The 22,783-nt window shown below is 50.1% G+C and overlaps 9 protein-coding genes, 2 non-coding genes and 1 pseudogene across 13 annotated transcripts; 6 read left to right on the forward strand and 6 right to left on the reverse strand.

Annotated features, from left to right (window-relative positions):
- Positions 1-375: 375 nt before the first annotated feature.
- Positions 376-2,087, reverse strand: LOC9631091 (rosmarinate synthase). Its single transcript, XM_002967958.2, has 3 exons — positions 1,674-2,087; positions 673-1,628; positions 376-602 (listed from the first exon to the last, which is right to left on the reverse strand). The coding sequence occupies exons 1-3, from the start codon at positions 2,085-2,087 to the stop codon at positions 473-475; spliced, it is 1,500 nt and encodes a 499-aa protein (XP_002968004.2). The 3' UTR covers positions 376-472.
- An 834-nt stretch (positions 2,088-2,921) lies between these two features.
- LOC9631092 (protein SRC2 homolog) lies at positions 2,922-4,235 on the forward strand. The gene is made up of 2 exons (XM_002967694.2): positions 2,922-2,997; positions 3,248-4,235. Exons 1-2 carry the CDS (start codon positions 2,922-2,924, stop codon positions 4,174-4,176), a joined length of 1,005 nt encoding a protein of 334 aa, XP_002967740.2. The 3' UTR covers positions 4,177-4,235.
- A 109-nt stretch (positions 4,236-4,344) lies between these two features.
- Positions 4,345-7,701, reverse strand: LOC9631093 (pentatricopeptide repeat-containing protein At1g63330). Its single transcript, XM_002967960.2, has 3 exons — positions 5,452-7,701; positions 5,298-5,405; positions 4,345-5,234 (listed from the first exon to the last, which is right to left on the reverse strand). The coding sequence occupies exon 1, from the start codon at positions 7,669-7,671 to the stop codon at positions 5,458-5,460; it is 2,214 nt and encodes a 737-aa protein (XP_002968006.1). The 5' UTR covers positions 7,672-7,701; the 3' UTR covers positions 4,345-5,234; positions 5,298-5,405; positions 5,452-5,457.
- Positions 4,395-5,018, reverse strand: LOC9633327. Its single transcript, XM_002967959.2, has one exon. The coding sequence runs from the start codon at positions 5,016-5,018 to the stop codon at positions 4,395-4,397; it is 624 nt and encodes a 207-aa protein (XP_002968005.1).
- Positions 7,701-9,486, reverse strand: LOC9631094 (lipase). Of its 3 annotated transcripts, XM_024672539.1 has the most exons (12): positions 9,432-9,486; positions 9,305-9,383; positions 9,155-9,252; positions 9,024-9,103; positions 8,886-8,951; positions 8,788-8,835; positions 8,663-8,730; positions 8,542-8,614; positions 8,326-8,487; positions 8,071-8,271; positions 7,921-8,009; positions 7,701-7,861 (listed from the first exon to the last, which is right to left on the reverse strand). In XM_024672539.1, exons 3-12 carry the CDS (start codon positions 9,207-9,209, stop codon positions 7,789-7,791), a joined length of 915 nt encoding a protein of 304 aa, XP_024528307.1. In that variant the 5' UTR covers positions 9,210-9,252; positions 9,305-9,383; positions 9,432-9,486; the 3' UTR covers positions 7,701-7,788. The 3 variants fall into 3 exon arrangements, with proteins under 3 accessions (XP_024528307.1, XP_024528305.1, XP_024528306.1); XM_024672537.1 differs by having other exon boundaries at positions 9,305-9,486; XM_024672538.1 differs by having other exon boundaries at positions 9,155-9,486.
- Positions 9,487-9,573: 87 nt separating this feature from the next.
- TRNAP-CGG lies at positions 9,574-9,645 on the forward strand. The gene has a single exon. It is a non-coding gene; the product is annotated as a tRNA-Pro (tRNA).
- A 45-nt stretch (positions 9,646-9,690) lies between these two features.
- LOC9631095 (tryptophan-rich sensory protein) lies at positions 9,691-10,635 on the forward strand. Its single transcript, XM_002967695.2, has one exon. It carries the CDS (start codon positions 9,804-9,806, stop codon positions 10,449-10,451), a length of 648 nt encoding a protein of 215 aa, XP_002967741.2. The 5' UTR covers positions 9,691-9,803; the 3' UTR covers positions 10,452-10,635.
- Positions 10,636-11,035: 400 nt separating this feature from the next.
- Positions 11,036-14,089, forward strand: LOC112345505. The gene has a single exon (XM_024672386.1). It carries the CDS (start codon positions 11,036-11,038, stop codon positions 14,087-14,089), a length of 3,054 nt encoding a protein of 1,017 aa, XP_024528154.1.
- Positions 14,090-14,237: 148 nt separating this feature from the next.
- Positions 14,238-16,978, forward strand: LOC9633328 (annotated as a pseudogene).
- Positions 16,979-17,040: 62 nt separating this feature from the next.
- On the reverse strand, positions 17,041-17,114 carry TRNAV-AAC. Its single transcript has one exon. It is a non-coding gene; the product is annotated as a tRNA-Val (tRNA).
- A 63-nt stretch (positions 17,115-17,177) lies between these two features.
- LOC9633329 (pentatricopeptide repeat-containing protein At5g02860) lies at positions 17,178-20,163 on the forward strand. The gene is made up of 15 exons (XM_024672725.1): positions 17,178-17,279; positions 17,334-17,434; positions 17,495-17,582; positions 17,635-17,743; positions 17,797-17,867; positions 17,916-18,017; positions 18,071-18,168; positions 18,231-18,351; positions 18,408-18,608; positions 18,664-18,759; positions 18,815-19,189; positions 19,253-19,364; positions 19,421-19,502; positions 19,550-19,670; positions 19,719-20,163. Exons 1-15 carry the CDS (start codon positions 17,241-17,243, stop codon positions 20,082-20,084), a joined length of 2,082 nt encoding a protein of 693 aa, XP_024528493.1. The 5' UTR covers positions 17,178-17,240; the 3' UTR covers positions 20,085-20,163.
- Positions 20,071-22,573, reverse strand: LOC9633330 (ubiquitin carboxyl-terminal hydrolase 27). The gene is made up of 11 exons (XM_024672726.1): positions 22,304-22,573; positions 22,128-22,242; positions 21,974-22,074; positions 21,663-21,911; positions 21,534-21,602; positions 21,347-21,478; positions 21,126-21,260; positions 21,012-21,074; positions 20,712-20,960; positions 20,581-20,656; positions 20,071-20,523 (listed from the first exon to the last, which is right to left on the reverse strand). Exons 1-11 carry the CDS (start codon positions 22,571-22,573, stop codon positions 20,201-20,203), a joined length of 1,782 nt encoding a protein of 593 aa, XP_024528494.1. The 3' UTR covers positions 20,071-20,200.
- Between the last annotated feature and the right edge of the window lie 210 nt (positions 22,574-22,783).

Consider the following 22,783-nt stretch of genomic DNA (forward strand, 5'->3'; position numbering starts at 1 on the left):
ACAAATTTTAAATTAAGAAAAAGGAGGACTCCATCTTTTTGATTGGCTCTAGGGGTCTGTATATTTATGATAATATCTTGATTTATGGATACCCACGAAGAATTACACACACTCAGGTACCCACATACAATGACACGTAGACATATAGATATATATATATATATATATATATATATATATATATATATATATATATATATATATATATATATGGTGAAATGAAAGTCATATCAATGTCAAATACCATTATTGTATATTGTCATTCTTGCTTCCCTATCTCTATCTTTCAACATATTGTAAATAATTGTATGATAGGTCATTAGGTGCTTAATTCAAGGCATTAAAGTCTTCTCTTGAGCTCATGCATACCATCTTTATTATCTCCAAATCCATCAAAACAATCTTTATTGTCTAATCTAGAGACAATATCATCTATATGGTGTATGTACCAATACCAGAAACAACTTATTGTTCACAACTTTGAGTTCAAGAGGGTATAAATCAGCACCACACTGTCGATCAATTCATTAGTGCTGAATTCATCCAGTCCTTCTTCGCTTGCATGTGAGTCTTGGGTGGAAGCTTCAACCTGGATCAAATTACTGAGCAAAGCACAATTGTTTCACGGACATAGTTAATGACAAACCAAACAATCAAAAGAATGCTCCAAACCTCTGGCCTGGGCTTGCACCAGTGCTGCTTCTGTTGCTACCGCAACTGGTAAATTTTGTCACCAGCATGTTGCCCAAGAACCTCTCCATCACACCGCTGGGCATGCAGAGCGCCACCTTTCGCTCGCGCCCTCCTTTAGCAGTGGGCAGGACGAAAGCAGTGCCGTCTCCAAACCATACCTCGGGGACAAGCGTGTAGTGAACCTGTTGCCCCCAACCAAAATCGGTCTTGAAGATGGGAAACGTGTGCATGGTGGTGCAGTTCACATCTCTGCCGGCATAGTAGTCCACGTTAAACGCAAACTCAAGGCCTTTCCGGCGCTGGATTTCCATCCAGTCGACAGCTGATTGGATGTATTCGCCACTGATCTTGGCAATGTCGTTGTGGATGAGCTTTGCGGCGAACGAGATGTGGTGGGACTTGATATCGCCGGCCCTGGCCGGGAGGGTCGCCAAGTGGATGGCATTTCCAAAGTAGCTCATCGGGACCGGAGGGTCCTTAAATCGCTTGTTGCCCCTGCAAGACACCGGGTACATGTACCGCGTGGTGGCATCGTTGGGCAGCTCGCGAGCCTCGGTGATGGACTTCCAGATGAGAGCCGAGAGAGCCACGAAGCTGCTGGCCCGGCCGAAGCCAAACGGGCCAGCCTCGACCTCGTGGACGAGCGCGTCCATGCCCGATGAGCTGACGGTGATGATCTTCTTGCGATAAGTGGAAGCCGCGTCGACGATCTGGTAGCCGAGCTTCTCGGCGGCGACATAGTCCCGCATTGGAACGGTCACCCTTGGTGGGTTGCGGGCTTGGAACAGCTCGGCATGGAACAGCGGTGGGGTGATTGGCAATCCCCGGTGTATCCGCGACCAGGCATGGAAGAATTCGGACACGGAGTAGCCGTCTGCTACAGTCTCACACAACGCACCGCCTAGAGCAATGCCACCACAGCCAAAACGTGTAATCTACATATAAACATCGATCAGAGTAGTTCTTCCTATACTTCACACCTGGATTTGCAGCGTGGGCGAGTTGGCGCAAAACCTGTCCTGGGTGTTGAGTTGCTGCTCGATGGAGCAATCGTCCAAGCTCTGCCAGTCATCAAACCTGGCATCGGTGGAGGCCACCCGGAGCGGAATGCCCGCGTCGTTGCAGTTGACTTTGGGGGAGCCATCGGTACCAGCTTGAACTCTCCCTGCAAACACAAAGTAGTGAGTGAGGGTGAGCGCTAGGGAGCGCTTGAGCTTGGCAACGGTGGCTTCAAATGGTTGTGGAGCTTGTGGTGGCATGTAGTAGTGCACGAAACTGGAATAGAACGAGGAGCTTGCTAGGAGATCGACGTTCGAAAGGGATTTCCAGCAGGGCTGTGGAGTTGGAGTTGCGGGTGTGACATTGTGAATGCGGATTAGGGAAACGGAGGCCATTGCAGCTCATGGGAAAAACTTGGTCTCGCTTGGAGATTAATAGCATTGAACTTCCCACGAGATGCATGCCGCCGTTGGTTACTGTAGTGCATTCACGTAATTCAGGTTTTTAGACTCGCTCAATTTCACATTGCCAACGTTACTGGTTTGTAATCCAGGTTGGAGAGTCAATCTGTGAATGGAAGCAAGGATCAGAAGGTGAATTGAAGCAACAAGTTGACTGGTCAATTTAACTGTTAAGGATACCGAGGAGATCCTCGCGCCATCGCCGGATCACACGAGTTCTAGCAGCAGTACTAGCACTTCCATGGCGGAATCTTCTTCGTGTAGCACAAGCACCACCGCGGCCAATTCTTCTTCTTCCTTGGAAGAGGAGCATCGCGTCTAACGAGATCATTCCACAAAATTTTAAAGAGAAATATTCTTGTTTGGAATTCGTTTCCCGAAAAAAAAAGTGGCCTTTTTTTTAATAGCTTTGATGTTTTAGTGCTGTGAGCCAAAGAATCTTGTTAGAGTCAATCGCAAAATCAAATCGCCCATCCGCACACTATCTTCTGTCGAAAATTCTGTGAATATACCTTTTCGTATATGTTGCGTGTACACTTTTCCCTTCGTCGATTAGATTGTATTGTGAAATGGTTAAATTTTGAGATATAAACATACATTACAGCATAACTTTTGTGAACATTCTAGCCATACAATTGAAAGGGTCTGAGATATGTTATCGCATAATTGACTCCTTTAGCCACTTATAGTCAATCAAAATAATTCTTTATATTTATTTTGCAGCCACATGTATTGAGTGGTTTGTTTGTTTCAATAGCGCGTAATGACATGTGGCCTCCCGTTAAACACCATCCTGATTCATTCTCTCTCCGCTTACCTGGCGATGACGTCAGGTCATCGCCAGGTAAGCGGAGAGAGAATGAATCAGGATGGTGTTTAACGGGAGGCGATACTGGAGACAATTTTATTCCCGCCGCTAGATTATAGACTATCCAATGGCTACAGATACTCTTTAAAAGCATCGCACATATTTGTGACTGATCCAGTCCAGATCCTTTTCTCTTTTTTCTCTCGTTGCTTTTGCCTTTGGATGAATCGGTCGATGATCAATTCCGCTGCGATGGTTGTTGCGAGTGTCTGATCGCCGCCTGCAGAAGCTCTGATCTCGCAGTACCAAATTCGCTCCGGAGTCGTCGTTTCCTTTCCTCGTAGCATTCATTCTCCAACGTCCCAAAAAGGCGGCATTCCCTTGGACGTTTTGCAAGGGCTCTCTCTCTTTTCCACTCCGATCATCATGAAGCTCATCGCAAAGAGCTCGTCGAGTCTCTCCATCTCCAGCTCCAAGGATCGGGTCTCCCCAGGCAAGGAAAAGCAGCAGAAGAGCAACAACAGGAAATCCAAGCAGCCCAGGACGAGGGCGATCGAGTTCTGCATCATCTCCGCGCAGGATCTCAAGAGCGCCACGAAATTCGGCCGGATGCGCAGCTACGCGGTGGCGTCCATCTATCCCGATCGCAAGGTGAGCACCCGGATCGACTGCGAGGGCGGCACCAATCCCACCTGGGACGCCAAGCTCGTGCTCGAGGTGGACGAGCGCGTGTTGGTGGGCGACGAGGACGACACCCACACGCAGCTCACCATCGACATTTTCAGCCGTGGATCCCTCCGCGACAAGCTGGTGGGGACGGTCAGGATCCTGGTGTGCGACGCCGTGAGGGGGGAGAGGAATATGCGCAGCATCGTGAATAGATTCCCGGTGGCCTCCTATCTCGTCTTCCGGCCCGGGGGGTGCCCGCAGGGGATTCTCAACGTGTGCATCCCCCCCGGCGGGAGATTCCCGGAGAGATTCGACTCCATATCCTTCAAGCGCGGCGAAGATCTTCGCGTCATGGCTTCTTCGCTCAAGCCGGAGGAGATCCTCTCGCCACCGCCGGATCACACGGAGGAGATCCTCGCGCCATCGCCGGATCACACGAGTTCTAGCAGCAGTACTAGCACTTCCATGGCGGAATCTTCTTCGTGTAGCACGAGCACCACCGCGGGCAGTTCTTCTTCTTCCTTGGGAGAGGAGCATCACGTCTAACGAGATCACTCCAGGGAGAAAAAAACAAAATTTATAGAGAAATATTCTTGTTTGGAATGTTCCAATTCGTTTCCCGAAAAAAAAATGGCCATTTTTTTTTATAGCTTTGCATTAACGATGTTTTATTGCTGTGCGCCAAAGAATCTTGTTAGAGTCAATCGCAAAATGAAATCGCCCATCCACCCAGCCGCCACAAAGAATTTATTACTGATTGACCACTATCCGAGAGTTCCTCCTGGAAGATTTGCTACTATCCCTCCTGGAAATGATACTCGTTCTCCCGATTCTTCTTCGGTTTCTTCGGCCTCGAACTTCTTGAAAGAAGGAACCGCCTCCAGCTGAGTGCCGTGAATGCTCTTCACTCTCTTGAAGCTCAAGAAATCCAGGCGTTTCGGAAACACCCCGCCGGGAGCAACGCAGACGTTGAGCATGCCTTGCGAGTCGCCGTCCGGAGTGAAAACCAGGTAGGAGCTGATCGGATACGGCTGGTTGGAAGGCTTGACGGCGTCCACCAGCGAGATTCTCACAGTCCCCACGAGCTTGTCCCGCAGAAACCCCGGGCAGAAGATATCAAACGTGAGCTGCGAGTTGCTATCCTCCTTGAAAGCCGCCTCTTCCACCTCTAAGCTCAGCTTCTCCTGCCATGTCGGCTCCGTTATCCCCTCGAAATCGATCTCTGTCTTCACTTTCTTGTCCGCGGAGACGTAGGCCACGACGAAGCAGTTCATGTCTTTGCGGACTCTTCTGAGCTCCTGAGCTGAGATCACATAGAACTCGAGCAGCCTCATCTGCGGCTGCTTGTTGCGTCGCCTGATCCTTGGCACTGGCTGAGACTCCCCCATCTTGGAGAAACACGCTGTAAGCTTCTTCGCTAGCATGCACCACTTGAGAAGCCGATTGCTTGCCCTCTACTCTGTACTCTTTTGAAGCCCTTCCTCTTGCTCGACACAGCCGCCGCTGTCAGTAGAGCGAACCGAATGAGACGAAGTTATCCTTATGTAGGCCAGCACAGAGACGGGGTCCAAGAGGGATTACAGAGTCGTCAAATTCACCCGCACCTGCGTGTCGAGGATGTAAGCTAATGTAAAACGCAACCAAGTAGCGTTAGACACAAACAATACCTCCACGCGACCGTTCATGGAACTTGCGGTGCAATAGTTTTTAATGATCTCCTCCAATGGCCACTGTTCCATCCCTGCCAGTCAGCAAACGAACGCTTCCCTTCTGGTCTGCGGTGGACACGAGTCAAAGACAGAAGAAAAACGTGTCGCTTACCTGTTTTCACCGCTTGTTTTGTTGTAACGTTCGGCTAATCTCGGGATCCACATCGGCTCCAGCCTCAAGTGCCTCCTCCCAAATCTCCATCGCCTGGTCCATCTTTTCTTCGGCGACAAGCTTTGTCAAGAGTAAGCTGTACATGAATGGCGTCGGAGAGCATCCCCGTGACTTCATCGCCTGGAAAAGCCGGAAGGCTTTGTCATGCTCCGCTGACTTCCAAAATCCATCGAAAACTGAGTTGTAGGTGACCGTGTCTGGCAGGCATCCGTCACTTTCCATGACTTCTAGCAAATGTATTGCTTCGTCCAGCCTGCTAACCTTGCAGAGCTTGTCGACGAGCACATTATACGTAACCACCGTAGGAGCGCAGCCTGTTTGCTTCATTAACTTGTAGAGCTCGTAAGCCTCGTCGTAGGAATCGGACTTGCATAGTCCATCGATCACGCTGGTGTAAACTATAGCGTCTGGCGTCACGCCCCTTTCCAGCATGGTCTTCAGCAGCATGCAGCCGTCCCTCACGCGAGCAGACTTGCAGAGCTTGTCTATGACAATGCTGTACGTTATCACCGTGGGCACGCATCCCTTGTCAAGCATTTCCGAGAAGAACGCCAGTGACTTGTCCAGCTGGTCTGCCTTGCAAAAGCCGTGGATGAGGATGGTGTAAGCCACCACATCTGGAGCACTCCCATTTCTTTCCATCTCCCTGAGTAGCTTCTCGGCATCATCCAGTCTTCTCGACTTGCAAAGTCCGTCAATGAGGGTGCTGCACGTTACGACGTCCAAGAAGTAGCCCCCGTTTCTAAGAACCTCGTACACCTCGTATGCCTCGTCGACTTGGGAAGCTTTGCACAAGCCAGAGACGATCGAGTTGTAAGTCACCACGTCGGGAGGACAGCCTGCTTCGGTCATGCGCTCTAGAAGCTGCCGAGCGTCGTCAATCCTGTTTGCCCTGCAGGCCCCGGAGATCATAATGTTGTACGTGTATATATCCGGGAGACAGCCACGATCGGTCATGAGCTGGAAGAGCTCGTATGCGAGGTCGAGTTGGCCGACTTTGCAGAACATATCGATCATCAAGTTGAAAGTGAAGTGGCTCGGTTTACAGTCCCTCCGAAGCATCATCTGTGCCAGGTTGAAAGCGTCAATATACTTCCCAGACTTGACAAGGCTGTCCATGAGTGTGTTGTAAGTAATGAAGTTTGGCTCGCAGCCATACTTGACCATCTCTTGCAAGAGCTTGGCACCGTCTTGCGGTCTCTCTTGCTTGCAATACCCGTCGATGAGAATGTTGTACGTAAAAACGTCCGGCGAGCACGAGTTCTCCAGCATCTGGTTGAAGAGCACGACCGCCTCGTCCATGTTGCCGAGCTTGCAAAACCCGTTGATGAGCGTGTTGTAAGTTACGACGTTGGGAGCACAGCCAGCCTCGATCATATCCTCGAGAATGAGCGAGGCATCGCTTATCCTGGCAGACTTACACAAGGCGTCGACGAGAATGGTGTAAGTGATGACGGAGGGAGCGCAGTTGCGTTGCATATCCCTGTAGTGGACGAGCGCACTGTCGACCCTTCCATTGTCACAGAGTCCCTTGATGATCGTGTTATAGACCGCATTGTGTGGAACGATCCCTCTCTTCTCCATCTCATCCAAAAGCCTGTAAGCCTGCTGGAAATCCCGGGCCTTGCAAAACCCATTGATCAAGGTGCTATACGTGATGCTGTCCGGAGAACACAATCCACAACGGTGATTCTTGAAGAGGTCATAAGCCTCCTGTGCCTTCTTCTTCCTCACGAACGCGCTGAGGAGGCAATTGCAAGTGAATTTCGAGTGCTTGTAGCCTGGCTGCCCCGTGCACCAATCGAAAAACTTGACCGCCTTGTCCAGATCGTCCAGCTGCTGGAGCACCCTTCCCACCACCGATGGCACCAGGTAGCCCCCGAATTCACACAGCCGCCTGCTCGCGAGCTCGAAATCCTCGCTGCTGTCTAAAACCCTAAGGAATTCCTTGGCGGCCTGGGCGTAGAAGATGCCAGACTTGGAGCTGGCACTGGCAGCCGCGAATTTCGAGGTGTGGAGCTTGAGATCGGGCTCCACTTCCCTGGTAGAGTGCCGCGGACTTACCCCGAGAGAGGATGCAAGGCAGAATTTGGGCGGTGGCCTTCCTTTGCTGGTGGATGGAGCGGTGACACCAGCCGGAGCGCCCAGCGCTGTCGCCATAGCGCAGCAGCTCCTCCAAGAACCCTAGCTTTTGAGTGGTAAGAATAAATTTGAATTTCTGGATATACTTTTTTTCGCTCGCTTGGCTCCTCTATTTTCTTTTCTGGGAGAAGAAAACTACGTGTCTCCGGAGCCAAGATAAACTCCCAAGTAGATGAAATGGTCCTCGATACTATTGCCAGACACGGACCTGTGAAGATAGAACAATGAATTGGATCGAGCGTTAGAAAATCAAAGAGAAGTTTTTGCCTGCTACAAGTTGGATCTTCGCCAGAGCTGTCACAAACTCGCTCATACTCGAAGGTGAGAATTCCTATCGACAGAGTTGTGATCCACACCTGAGAAAACGAGCACCCAGCAGAAGATCCACGAAGCTTTTGGGAAGAACTTGGGAAGTACCTCTCTTGCGAAGTGATGGTAGCTTCGAGCTCCGAGGAAGGAGAGATATGGAGGGAGGTGCGGAACCATATCGTGACCGTGAGTCATTCGTATCGCTCTTGGCAAGTGCTTGCTGAAAAACTTTGCGAAGACAGTGTTGCCGAGGCGTGGCTGTCCAAACGTGACTATCTCTACATCGTCTGTGGAAACTTTGTAATTTACCTGCGTTCTTGGTGAGATCTCTCTAGAAAAAAATGATAGAGACGAGGGACTCACAATGAGATCGAGTGCGCAAAACGAGGCAAGAGCTCCTCCCATGGAGTGGCCCGTCACCATGTACTTCAGCCCGTGCCGCGTTTGCTCTATGTAACTTATAGCTGCCATTATGCTTGCTCGCATACTGGTGTTGTGATAAGCCGAGTAGAAACCATGGTGGACCTTCACAAAGGATTTTCCAGGAGTCAGAGATTCAAACATCCAAGTATATCAAACCTTGGCATCCTTAGTTCCGGGATAGTTTAAATCGAGCTCCTTGAAATACAAATCCTCCATCCAGTTTGCCATGCTACACAACTAGACATTTATTATACGAAAAAGACAGAGAAGATTTTACCTGTTTTCTTGAGTTCCTCGGAAGGCAATCACAATAGCATGTAGACTCTCGGATACACCAACAAATGCCTGAAGAAAAAAGAAAAGAAAAATCTAGAGATGTTTTTAAAACTCTATCTTACTTGCCTGTAGACAATGTCGAACATCCACGACAAGAGCTGTGACATGAAAATCCTGGAGATCCGATCAATCGACTGGAAAGACTGTAGAAGCGATAGACTTACCTTTATCACACCGTTGCAACGTGAGCAATTCCACTTCAGCAAGGAGGCTGAATCATCTAGATACACCTTAGAGGAAAGAAGACGAGAAAAAAAAAAGTTAAAAAAGCACTCGAGAAGGATTTCAATCCAAGTGCCTACCGCTGATGCATAGCGGACCATGATCTTTGCGAGCGTCCGATTGTAGTACCGAAAACTCAAGTTATCTCCAACGACAAACTCTGCGAGAAGTAGTTTTTTCGAAAGTCACAAAAAAAACTAAAGGTTCTTACCTCGTCCAACAGCAGCGGTGAGGCACGAAAGCAATAGAACCACGGCTAGTTTCATCACACCTTTCTCTCAATCCATCTTCACCCAATGCAATCCGGAACTAAAGAAGAAACCAAAGAAGAATGCAACGAAACTCATCCATTTCTTCTTACTTGGCAAGGAGCAAGCATTTGTCTCAAGACAAATGTTGCCAGTTTGGCACCCGAGCGCCACGCCAAAGCGATGATCCCCCTGCGCAAGACGTGATCCCGGGCATTGCGCAGGATACCTAGAACTCACTGCGATCACTGCGAGCTCTCACGGACCTCGCCGCCGCGGGATCAGAGCCACCCAATCCGCTACCAAACAGCCAACAAAATCCCTAGTTCTTTATAGGAAAAAAGTTAAAAGTAGATTTGCTTAGTAAGATTCAACGACTAATGGGCATTTGGTCTACTGGTATGATTCTCGCTTCGGGTGCGAGAGGTCGCGAGTTCGATTCTCGCAATGCCCCCCCTGCTTGTCAGCTCGACAAGTAGCATCCACGCGGAAGCACGAGCTCTCTGTAATCAATTCTTTGAGAACATCTGGATCGAATCTTTGTTTGCTTGCTGCAATTGTGGTTTTGTTTCCTTCCCTGCTCCGAATCTCTGTTTGATCGTGCTCGCTGAGATGAGTCTCCGGCTCCTACTGCTCGATTCACCAGCGCCGCGACTGTCCAGCTCAAAGCCTCCGCCTCAAAAACCGCGATCAAGGTCAGTAGTTCTTCGATCGATTCGTCCCCGGGCCTCTTCGTCCGCGTCATCGGCCGCAGGGGACTTCGATTCCAACGATGCGAGTCCCAAAGAAGCTAAAGACGCAGGCTACAAGTCTCTGCTGGTGGCCATGGGCGTTCCTCTAGCCGCGGGATCGCTGGTGGCAGCATTCAACAGGCCGGATGAGTGGTACTTCCAGCTCAAGAAACCGTCGTGGACGCCTCCAGCCCCAGTGATTGGATTTGCGTGGAGCCTCCTCTATCCTCTCATGGGCGCCGCGGCCTGGCTAGTGTGGAGGAACGGGGGATTCGAAGAACAGCGATCGGCGCTCACGATCTTTGGCGTTCAGCTGGGGTTCAATCTCCTGTGGCAAGTCGCATTCTTTGGGCTGCGCAACCCGGCGCTTGCGTTCCTGGACATATCCATCTTGGTTCTGCTCGTGGGCATTTGCGTTTGGGCATTTGGGAAATCCAGTGCCGCAGCTGCAAACGCGATGAAGGTGTATCTCCTGTGGGTGATCTTTGCTGCTGCTCTCAACTACAAAATCTGTGCGCTCAATCCATAAAAGATCACATCTCTCCCTCTCTCTCTCTCTCAATCAAGATCATATTTGCCTCGAGTAACTTGGGTGATCTTGAAAGATCACATCCCCTTCTCTCATCCAAAACTAGAAAAATGAATCAAGATCACATTTGCCTCAGTATTGGAACACTGGAGTAACTTGGGTGATCTTGAAAAAACTTAAAGCTCTCTTGGCCAAGACTAGAAAGAACAAAGATCACAGTTGCCACTGGAGATCTTGAAAGACAAGGAGGCAACCAGATTTGAACTGGTGACCCAATGGACTGCAGCCAATTGCTCTACCAGTGAGCTATACCTCCATCTCAACCAAACAACTAGCATAGATCTTGCAGGAACTTTTCTGCGTGAAAACAAAAGTGGACTAGGCATGTATTTCTCTTTGGATTCAATGACCCACATTGTCTCTTTTCGTCAAACAAGATCATGAGCGCCTGTGGAAAACAAACAAACCAGCATTCATTCATGAGCACATGCCTAGTGTGAGCGAGCTGGTAGCAGTCAACCAAAGCGCGTCCATACTTCTCATATAGGGTTTATGGATCCTCTGGCTTGACGAAGAAGACGATCATGGAGAACACAAGCACGGTGAGAGGCTTACTGCTAGTGCTCTTAGTATGGAAATGCTCGACAGTGGCACGGAGCCAAGCGACTCAGCCATGGCCTTCGTACAGATCGAGCTATAGCCGAATCCACGATGCCCAGAAGCAATGTCCATTCTCTTCGTCCTTGGTCTCCTCGCAGCAGCAGGGCGGGGACGATGATCAGGGCCCGGATCCCAAATGGGTCATCCAGAACGAGCTCAGCTTCCAGAATGGCGACTGGTTCCAGGAACCCAAGGCCAGATCCTCGCCGGTGCCTCGCTTCACTGTCAATGGGACTCGCCCGCAGCTGCTTTCTTCGTTCTGGATCACGGATGTCAATCTCCGGAGCAAGGCGGGCGCGGTCAAGATCAGCGCCGTTTTGCAGCTCGCCATCTCGGCCTTCCGCAGCATCGGCTACTTCACGACCGCGTCCGAGAGCTCCGAGTCGTCACCGGAGTTTGCATCGCTCACAGTGCTCCTCGAGGGTGTTTACTTTGAGACCCAGCGCAACGATCGGGGTGTTTGCATGGTGGGATGCACGGTTTTCAACGGGACAAGGATCTGCGATCTCTTCCTGGAGCTCCACTTTCCCCGGAGGCTTTCGCTCGAATCCAGGGAAGTCCGCGGCTCCTTGACAAGCAAATCTGGGATCTTTGACGACGTATCCATCGCATCGCAGCTCGGAGCGTACTCCAAGTACGAGTTCGACGACGGGAGACTCGTCAAGCCCGCGTGTAATCCTTCCATGCAGCAGATGCCGTCGGAGGGCATTACAGTCTACACTGGAAATCGAGGCTGCTCGATACTGATGGAAATCCTTACTGGTCAGTGGATCCATCTCTCAAGCTCGGGGCCGTTTGCTCTCAACGCTACGAGGATGCAAGTGTTGGACATCCGCTGCATCGATATCCCGTCTGGAGCGAATGTGAGCGCCATCTTTCGAGCAACTCCCAGCGTTGACGACGAGAGCCTCTCGCTGGAACGCAAAGGACTGAGTGATGGGCTGGCCTTTGCTGCCGAGGGAGTCTACAGTTCTTTCACTGGCGAGATCTGCATGCTCGGCTGCCGGAACAAAGATCTAAGCTCGTCATCGCCAAGCTGCGACGTCCGCGTGTCGATGTTCGTGCCACTCTCGCTCTCCATCGCGCAGAGGGACGTCTTGTTTGGGAAGATGACGAGCTTGGGTGGCGAAAGTGCGTATCGTCCTACGAACTTTGGTCTCTTCGTACCCTTGAGAGGCCTGCCATCGGAAGTGTCAAAGAAGTTGAGCTACAGCTACTCGAGAGCTCGGGAAGGAGAGAAGCTTGCGAGAAGTGAGGAGATGGAGACGAGCCTGGCCGATCGAGTGAAGCAATCGATGCTCAAGTTCCCAAGGCCGAGCAAGGATCACTCGATGCAGGAGCTGGGGCAGGATTTGGCGGTGTTTTCTCAGCTCATCAACGAGAATCCAGCCAATCCAAGCGGCAGCATCCAGTTTTCAACAAGAACTATGGACATCCAAGCTTCATCAAAAACTATAGATATCCAAGTTCTCTCGATCGAAGACATCATTCTCATGGACTGGAACAGCCATCAGAGCGATGACTCCTCGCAAGAACTTGGCGATGACGAGAAAGATCTATCCAAAGGTGACGAGGAAACGATCCGAGTTGCGGTGGAGGTGATAGTGACGAACGTCGCTCAGGTATCCGCCGAGGGTGTCTACGTTCCTCGCACGGGACGGATCCATCTTGTTGGCTGCCTCAATAACATCTCTGGAAGTGATGTTCTTATGGACTCCCAGCCCGATTGCAACACGACCATCGTGATCCAGTACCCTCCTCGCAACACGCAGTGGCTCGTCAATCCCACGCTGCGCATGAAGATTGCCAGTTCTCGCGCGAGCTCCGACCCGAGCTTTTTCCCTCCGATGCATCTCGAGTCGTTTCCAATCCTCTACAGGGACCAGCTCCGCGAGATTCTCTCCAGGAAGACGCTGGAGGCCGTGCTAAGCGCAATCACCTTGAGCGTCATGCTCATTTGCATCGTCCTCCAGCTGATTCACGTCAAGAAATCCGCCGAGTCGGTGCCTTTCATCTCGCTACTGATGCTCGGCGTCCAGGCATTCGGCTACTCGATCCCGCTCATCACAGGAGCCGAGGCACTGTTCGCCAGGCTCACCTCCCGTGACGATCCGGCCGCCGAGGCCGGACAATCCTCCGCGATCAAAGACACTGGGATCAACCAGATGGTGCTCTACTTGGTCAAGCTCCTCTCTCTCGCCGCCTTCCTTCTCATGCTCCGGCTGTGCCAAAAGGTGGTGCGCTACCGCATCCGGCTCGCCACCAAGTTCCCGCTCGAGCCACGCCGTGTTCCCAGCGACGTGAAACCGGCCAAGATCTTCCTGCTCGTCCACACTCTCGGCTTCCTCACGGTGCTCGCCTTCCACTACGCTCTCCAGGGCTCCTCGAGGAGCAGCGAGATGATGCGCAAGGATTCCCAGGTAGGATGGGACGGCAAGATCCAGAAGCCAGAGCAGGATTGGATGCGGGAGCTCAAGGAGTACGGGGGGCTTGTGGAGGATTTGTTCTTGCTCCCGCAAGTGATTGCAACCTCGGTGTGGGAGATCAGAGGGAAGCCACTGGCACGAGCTTACTACATGGGCATGACGGCGTTGCGATTGCTCCCCCATGTCTACAACGCTCTGACGAGGCCGCTCTTCAATCCATACTTTGCGGACGAGTCGCTGGTTTACGCAAACCCGAGGATGGATTTCTACTCGCGGGTCGGGGATGTGGTCATCCCCGTCATGGCGGTGCTGCTCGCGGCGATGGTGTACGCTCAGCAGAGATGGAATGAGCTCAAGTGGGGCAGAGTTTTGAGGCAAGGATCAAGCAAGCTCTTGCGGTATGGATCCAAGTTGTATGAGAGGCTACCGTCGTCAAAGCTGCCCAGCACTGGGGCGAATTTCGAGGCCGAGATGATGCCAGGCAATGGCAACGTGGACGGGGACGAAGATCGACGAACCCTAATGGACGCTGAGAAAGGTGGCAACCATTAAAGGTTGACCAAGGTTATACCTTTAATATTTTGGCAGCTTTAAAAATGTTCCGCTTGCATGCTGAAAGCTAAAATTAACTTAGTCTGTGCTACTCCAGACAATGGTAAGGTGCTGTTTAGTGCTAATGCTCGTCTTGTGGATTTGCTCAATGGGAAACAGCCAAGAAGAGCGCTATAAATCGAGCTACGATGAAGCCCAAATGAGGTGCCCATTCTCCTCGTCATTCTCCGGAGATGAAGATGGATCAGATCTGAAGAAGGACGAGCTCAGCGTCCAAATGGGCGACTGGTTCCAGGAGCCCAATGCGAAATCCTTGCTGCTTCCTGGTTTGACTGCGAATACAACTCGCCCCGTGCAGCTCGCCTCCTTCTGGATCACGCACGTCAGTCTCCGGAGCAAGACAGACATTGTCAAGATCAGCGCGGTTTTGCAGCTCGCGATCTCTGTCGAAAGGATCATCGGCTACTTCACGAGTGCATCCGAGAGCTTCGAATCGTCCCCGGATTTCTCATCACTGATGGTGCTCCTGGAAGGGATCTACTTTGAGACACAGCAGAACGACCGCGGTGTTTGCATGGTCGGATGTACGGTTCTCATCAACGGGGCAAGGATCTGCGATCTCTACCTGGAGCTCCATTTCCCTCGGAGGTTTTCGCTCAAATCTAGGGAAGTCAACGGCTTTCTGACCAGCAAATCTGGGGCGTTTGACACTGTAGTGCTTGCGCTTCAGCTCGGAGGGGACACCAAGTACGAGTTTGACAATGGAAATCTCGTCAAGCCGGCATGCGATGCATCCATGGCCATGCAGCAGATGCCCCCACAGGGCATCCGGGTTTACAGAAAATCAGGTTGCGTGGAACTGGTGGGCATCTTCCAATATGAGTGGAGCCAGCTCTCAAGCTCAGGGCCGTTTTCCCTCGATGCCACTGCCATGCAAATCATGGACATGCGCTGCATAGACACCCCGTCGGGAGCAAATGTGAGCGCCACCTTTCGAGCAGTTTCAGTGAGACTTGACAACCCCGATCTCTCCCGAGCTCGGACGGGACTGAGGAATGCATTCGTCTTTGTTGCTGAAGGAGTGTACAAATCTTCTACTGGCGAGATTTGCATGCTTGGCTGCCGGAACAGAGAACCTAGCTCTCCATCACTCAGCTGCGATGTCCGAGTGTCGATTTTCGTGGCACTCTCTCTCCATCAGCCAGAGATACATCTTCTTTGGAAAACTGACGAGCTTTGGTGGGGGTAATTTGTTTCGCCCCACAAAGTTTGTTCGCGTCGCACAGTTGGGCAGGCTGCCATCAGAGATTCCCAAGTTGATGAGCTATACGTATTCGAGAGCTCGAGAAGGAGAGGAGATGGCGAGATTGGAGATAAGTCTGTTGGATCAGGTGAAGCAGTCGATGCTCAAGTTCCTAAAGCCGAGCAAAACGTACTCAATCCAACAGCTGGGACAGGACTTGTCCTTCTCTTCACTGATCATCCAGAAGAACAGCAGCAGAAGCAGTATCCAAGCTTCTCCAAAGTTTTTGGACATCCAGGTTCTTGCCATTGAAGACGATCTCATCTATTATTCTGGCGAAGTCTCCAGCAAAGAGTTTGATCTTCGAGACGCAAGAACTCTGCGAGTTGCTGTGGAGCTCACACTGACCAATGTTGCTCAGGCATCAGCCGAAGGAGTTTACGTTCCTGGCACGGGACGAATCTATCTCGTTGGCTGCCTCAAGAGAAAAACTCTCGCAAACTGTGTGATCGATATCGATTCCCAGCCTGACTGTAGCGTGAGCGTCGTGATCCAGTACCCTCCTTACAACACGCAGTGGCTCGTCAGTCCGACTGTCCGCGCCAAGATCACCAGCACTCGCCCGAGTTCCGACCCGAGCTTCTTTACTCCAATCCATGCTGAGACGTTTCCAATGCCCTACATATACCAATACCGGCAACTGAAGCTCCCATCGGTTCTGTCCAAGAAGACGCTTGAAGCCGTCTTGAGCGCCATTACCCTCAGCCTGATGCTGCTTTGCATCATCTTGCAGCTGATCCACGTCAGGAAATCTGGATCCGCCGGGGCCGTGCCTTTCATCTCGCTGGTGATGCTCGGCGTCCAGGCGTTTGGATACTCGATCCCGCTCATCACCGAGAGGTGAGGCCTTGTTTGTAAGACACACTAGCCGTAAACCGCGATTCTCGACGATCAACGAGCAAGCCACGGAGGTTACCCAGAAGGTACTCTACCTCGTCAAGTTCCTCTCGCTCGCGGCGTTCCTTCTCGTGCTCTGGCTGTTCTTCAAGGTGGTGCGCTACCGCACCCGACTCGCCAAGTTCCCACGCGATCGCAATCGACGCCGCGTTCCCAGCGACGTGAGAACCGCCAAGATCTTTGTGCTCGTCCATTCTCCCGGCCTTCTCACGGTCCTCGCCTTCCAGAGCTTGTCCAGTGAGATGCTGGTGGCATTGGACGGGACACTCTACAAACCCAAGATGAAGTGGATCCGGGAGCTCAAAGAGTATGCCGGGTTCGTGGGGGATTTGTTCCTGCTGCCACAAGTGATCGAAGTTTCCGGGTGGGATCAGATCAAGGGGAACCCACTGGCACGAGCTTACTACATGGGAATGACGGCGTTGCGCTTGCTTCCTCACGTCTACAACGCGATCACTATTCCACTGCCCGATGCATATGAGTTTCTGGTGTTTACAAAGCCGAGGACTGGGGACTGGCTAATTTCTGCGATGGCTTTGCTCCTGGCGGCGACGGTCTATGCACAGCAGCAGTGGTCGGGGAATGGATCTTACGAGACGCTGCTATCGACAGAGAAATTTGAGGCTGAGCATTGCTCTAGAAGATGGAAGATCGAGTCAACAGTAACCAAATTTTAATAAAGGCATTAAAGATCAGTCAAAGCTAATCAAATAGTCAACACAATATAATTAAGATAGCAAAATTTAATATATGGCTTCGTCCAGGTTCGAACTGGAGACCTTCAGTGTGTTAGACTGACGTGATGACCAACTACACCACGAAACCACTTGTGGTATGAACTTGCTAATTGTTTCTACATATTGGATAGAGAAGAACTGTGGATAAAGATCTTGGAGGTGGAAGACGCGCCACGATCCTCTGTTCTAGGGTTTAGGGCGAGGGAGGAATGCCATGGCGCTGACAGCTCTTGCCTCGGCGCATCTCCTGTCGGTAAGCGAGAAATGCGAGAGGAAATGCGCGTGAGAGCTTGTGGTGTCCATCCAGATTGGCTCGACTTCGCGCTCGGGACTGCTCCGGAGGGACGGCATTGACGATTCTTTCGATGGACATTGCGCGCTTTCCCAGACGGGGATCAGAAGAGCGAGGTTCTTTTCAGTATCTGTTCGTATTTCGATGCTCTCATAGCCGATTGCATTGGATTCCAGGCAGAGCTTTGGAGAGGCCGATAGAAAGCCAAGGGATGTGAGAATTCGAGCTCAAGCATTGTCGGATGCAGCACAAAAATCGGAATATGTGAGTAGTAGAAGATTTCCTCCTTGCTCGATCTTATATTTCTTCCTTCCAGCGTAATATCGCGCAAATCAATGAAGCTATTAGGAAGGCTGAATCGGTGCCAGCAGCGCTTAAGATCCTGGAAGAAACCAAGGCCGCCGGAGTGCACACTCCAAATGAAGGTACACACTTTTATTGTCCGAGCTGAAGATTAATTTTTTTTTCCGGGTGGCAGCAACATATGCATCGCTCATGCTAGCTTGTAGAAAGCTTGGCCAAGGAGAACGCGCACTTACCATCTACGAGGTACTTACTGTTCCTCGTGACTCACAAATATGAAGAAAATTATTTCAGGCCATGAAGCAGACCAAGGAACCAATAAGTATTCGAACTTACAACACTCTGATCTCTTGCTGCCAACAAGCTCTTCGTATGGATGATGCGTTCCGGGTGAAGGTAGATATCCGTTGGTTGTAGTTCATGCGTAAAGTATTGATCTGATATTTCAGAAAGAGCTCGAAGAAGCGGGAGTGAAACCAGATGTGGTGACGTACACTAGCCTTATTGACACTGTCATAAGGTCCACCCGCATTCCCCCAGCTCAAAGGTAGTCTTCTATACTTCTGGCGCTGGCAGATTTTGTGACAAAAGCATTGTAGAAACTTGCAGGCTCGAGAAAGCTTTACAGCTATACAAGGAAATGCAAACTCTTTCCATAACGCCTGACAGCAAAACCTACAATACCCTTATACAAGCTGCTGGCGAGGCAAAGGCGACAGAAAAAGCACTTGTAAGATATTTGCGGTTGATTTTTTGGTTTGAGCGCTTGCGTATTTCTGTGTGCAGGAATTGTATCAGTCGCTTACGAAGGTTGGTCTTTCGGCCAATTCGTTCACATTCGATCTTCTGTTGAAGTGCCTCGGAAGTGGTGGAAGGCTCAAGGTAGCTTTACAAGTTTACAACGAAGCCCGAGCAGCAGGAATTACACTTTATACGAGCACCTACAACTTTTTGATTGGAGCCTGCGCAACAGCTCCGCAGCCTAATGTAGGCCTTTTGCTGCGAGAGAACTTTAACGCTGGTTAACAAACTGCTTGCGCAGGCTGAGAGAGCATGGGCCTTCTACGAGGAAATGAAGAGCAAGAATCTGAAGGTCAATGCATTAACATTTATCAACCTTATCAGCGCTTCTAGCAAGGTAATTCCTATGGGAGCTTTGTTTTTTTGTTGTATGATTATACGATTTTGTGCAGGCTGCGGACAATGCAGGCGTCATGAAAGCTTTTCAGTTGATGAAAGAGCTTGATTATACAAAATCTATCACAACTACAACATACAATCAAATTCTCGAGTCTGCAAGTATAGCGAACACCTTGGAAGACGCTCTAAAGATCTACTACGAGATGAAGAAAGCTGGGTACAAGCCAAATGTTTCTACCTACAGCAGTTTAATTTCGGCTTGCATTCGCAACAAAGACTTCAAGCAAGCTCAAACGTTGGAAGAAGAGGAGTTTAAGAACGTCGACGTGTCGCTAAATCAGTCCGTCTTACACAGCCTGATCAGAGCCTACGGTGATGCTGACAAATGGGAAGATTCAGTGAGAATTTTTCGAGATATGATAAAGAAGGTAATGGGGGTTATCCTTTTGCTTCTTTTTTTTGTATTTGACAGTAAATTTTTTTTTTTTCAGGGAATGCCACTGACTGAGGAATCGTTTGCAAGTGTATTTGAGGCTTGCTTTGGGCGCGAACAAATCAGTGCGATGGTAGCATCAGAAAACAAAAAGTTCGGCATTACACCACGTACGTTCTTTCTGTCTTCTCGTGAAAATTTCGCTTCTCTACTTCTTTGGCTGCAGGAATCGAAGCTGGAATACAGTTGTACGAAGAGTTTGCTTTGAAGAAGCAGTTCACGAACTTTAGCAGCACAAATCTATCCAGGTAGAGACGATATCTTGTTTCACTACATCCCCTGACTTGCTGTTTAGGTGTGACGTGAAAACAATGAGCCTCCCAGGAACCATCTTTGCGGTACTCGCCTGGTTGAAAGCCGTCCGAGCGAATCCACCCGCCGCAGATTTAATTGTTGTGACGGGAACCATCAACGAGGTAAAACATCACCAGCTCTTTGTCATGAGAAACATACATTTTCTGCAGCTCGATAACACCCCTGGGAAGCCGAAGTATCCAAAGCGCCACACGCTTGCCATGAGAACTATGCGTGCGCTACGATTGCCAGTGATGCGTCTCAACACGCTTGCTATGCTGACGCTCACAACAAACAACGACGCCGTGCAAAGATGGGTGAGAAATGCCGATCCATTCTCAGCGTCAGAAGGAACAGCAGCGGTGGAAGAAGGTGATCCAGCAAATGGTTCGGAAGAAGCCGAGGAGGAAGGAAAAATTACTCAAGAAACTGTGGGAGAAGGAGAAGCGAATGAAGAAACTACGCCAACAACAACAAATGGTGAAACTGAGAGTGATGTCGCTGATGATGGAGCAGTGATCATAGTCGAGGCATAGGTTCTTTCGTTTCTCTTTTTTTTTGTTCACACAGGGTGCTCGCAGCGCCCGAATCAAAATTGAAGTGGTGTTCTCGTGATTTTGCGGCCTAATCGCCAACGGCCTTTCAGCTGAAGTTAATGGAGCTCGTAGAAGAGTAGCGTCGCTCTCGCCTCTAGCACTTCTTCCTCCGAGACTTTGACGACATCAGCATCGGATATCGCAAACCACATGGTCTCTTCTCGCGCGATTTTCACATCGCCCTGTTTCGTCTCCTCCCCCGCTTCACGTTTTTCCGGAGTGATGTCTGTGAATTTCGATCGTTGCCCGTCCAGCATCTCGATTTGATGGCGAGGAACCTTCACCTTGCGGTAGACGGTGTAGTGACCGGACATTGGGCTGCCCTGGTGAACCACGACAGAGATGAGATCATATAGCCTCTTCACGCCTTTATGTCGTTCTGTAAGAATCTATCGCTTTTAGAACTCAAAAAAAAGAAAGAAAGTATAACTGCAACCTTCAGTTTTGGAGGCCACAACTGGATTTGGATCCTGGCTATCCACTTCGAGCTTTGCCTTTGCCTCGTCATGCTTCTACGAAACAAGCGTGTCAGTAAAGAAAATCACCACCACAACCAAAATCACTCACGTCTTCCACAATCCGATTGCAGGGACTGCCTTGTCCCAGCTCCTCGGCTCCTCCGATACACCTGGCGTTGGCGTCGAAGTCGCCGTGAATGGACTTCAGACCTGTGGAACCCAATGCTCTTAAAACGGGTAGCATTGCCGTTTTAAACACTCTCGGATCGATCTCAGCGCTATCTTTCCTCGTCGGAGTTTGTTTCGAAGCGATCGTAAAAGGCGACAAGTCCAGCGTCGTAGAAAACGAGATATGGTCCTACACACAGAGTCGAATAAGAGAGCTGCTGCGTGCACAGAGATAAGTTACCAAAAGCTTCTCAAGATGGCCAGAAGCATTTACAATGACTCGTTGCAGATGCAAACACAAAACCTGCAACAAGGTCCTTTTTAGTTCAAACCTTCATATAAACATGTTTAGTACCTCGGGACAACGACCGATTTGTAAGCTCTTGTATGCATCGCCTTGTATTTTAATCCACAGTCCGTCTCTTTCCTTGACAAGCGTCTCACAGACGCAGTCGTCATAATCGCAGCTATGAAGCGTCTTCAAAAGGTCCTGATGAAAGCAGAAAACATCACAGAAGAACCTGTTGGTTCCTATCCAACACCATACCAAGCATTAAAAATGTGAGCTGCAGGCACCTTGTTGTCTTCTGGCCTCCGAGATAAGAAGCAGGCAGCAGCAAGATGAGCACACCGACTGCACTTGAAATTCGAAACCCGCTCTAGCATGGTGAACTGGTCAAGACAATCTTCTATGGTACATGCTTTCCTCTGTGGACGAAAACAAAAGCATGAGCTTGAAATCTAAATTGCGGGAATGACTCACAATATATCCGCCTGCAGACTGCGGAAGAGCAAGAGAAACGTCTGTGAAAAAATGAAACTGCATAGAACCCTGAAAGGTCATGGACAAAGTATCAGTAAAAGTAAAACACGTAGGAAAGCTCAAGATCACCTGGAAACCGCATTGTGAACATATGATGGAGCTTCCGTATGTGCCTTCCATAGGCCATCGAAGTTGCTGGCGCCAGTAGTTCAAGGCAAGCTTGCTCTGAAAATCATCAGTATGGATAAGGCTTTCCATCTGCCTTGACAACGCAGAAACATCTGCCAGGGACTGCAAAGTCGGCCTATACTCCTCAAAATTTTCCATTCGCTCGTGTTGAAGGGCTGCTGCAAGATATGACAATGCCTCGGCAGCGTCCTGAGAAAAACCTTTAAAGTCACAACCATTCGAAAAGAAAAGAGAAAAAGGAGATCAAATACCTGTTGCATGCCAAGATCAAAGCTCCGAGCGTAATGCCCGAGTACACGCATGACCTGACGAGGACTGACTATGCGGTGTCCGGGTGCCACTTCCCCAAGTTCTAGAACAAACATGTTCTCTTTTCCATAAACATCCAAAATTCTTTCTGCGTACCTTCTAGCAATTCGCAAAGAGCCGATGAGAGAGGCATGGAAGGCTCCCGCTCATCACCCTCCAGGTTTTCATACGCTCTCAAATACGCAGCAAACTTCTGGGAGCTAGCAAGGGCCTGTAAGAAAAACGTGAACAATCCATCCATTTCTGGACAAAAGAAAGAAAATTCTCATCACCTGGAGGATCGCGTTCAAGAAGCAATTGTTCCCGGAATTTTGCAGCCCTGGGACCGTGAGCTCCCGCTGGTGAGCGCCATGGCTGCCCCGGATCCATTGCGGCAAAGCCCTCACCAACATCAGTGCGCCCATCAATCCGCCCCCTACAAGCGTGGCCAGCGCCGCGATTCCCCTGCGACCTTCCAGGGAGCTCAGGCAGCGCCATGGGATCGACTGGAGCGCCCGCAGCCGCGCTAAAACATCCAAAATCTCCGCTTCGGACCGTCCCATCACCAATAAACCCTAATTTCGATATCCTTCTTAAATATTACCTAGTCATTATTTTGATATTGTACCTTTTTGGTTTGACTTATAAGAAATATACCTAGAATATCTAGTTATATTCTGGGATATGACAAATAGTGTTTAGTTCTTGGTAAACTCCTCCCTCAATCATCAAGTGCTCAACTCCAGAGCATTGATACAAATGGTTTTAATCCA

Source organism: Selaginella moellendorffii, unplaced genomic scaffold (genome assembly GCF_000143415.4).
Source record: "Selaginella moellendorffii unplaced genomic scaffold, v1.0 SELMOscaffold_9, whole genome shotgun sequence".
NCBI classification, from domain to species: domain Eukaryota; kingdom Viridiplantae; phylum Streptophyta; class Lycopodiopsida; order Selaginellales; family Selaginellaceae; genus Selaginella; species Selaginella moellendorffii.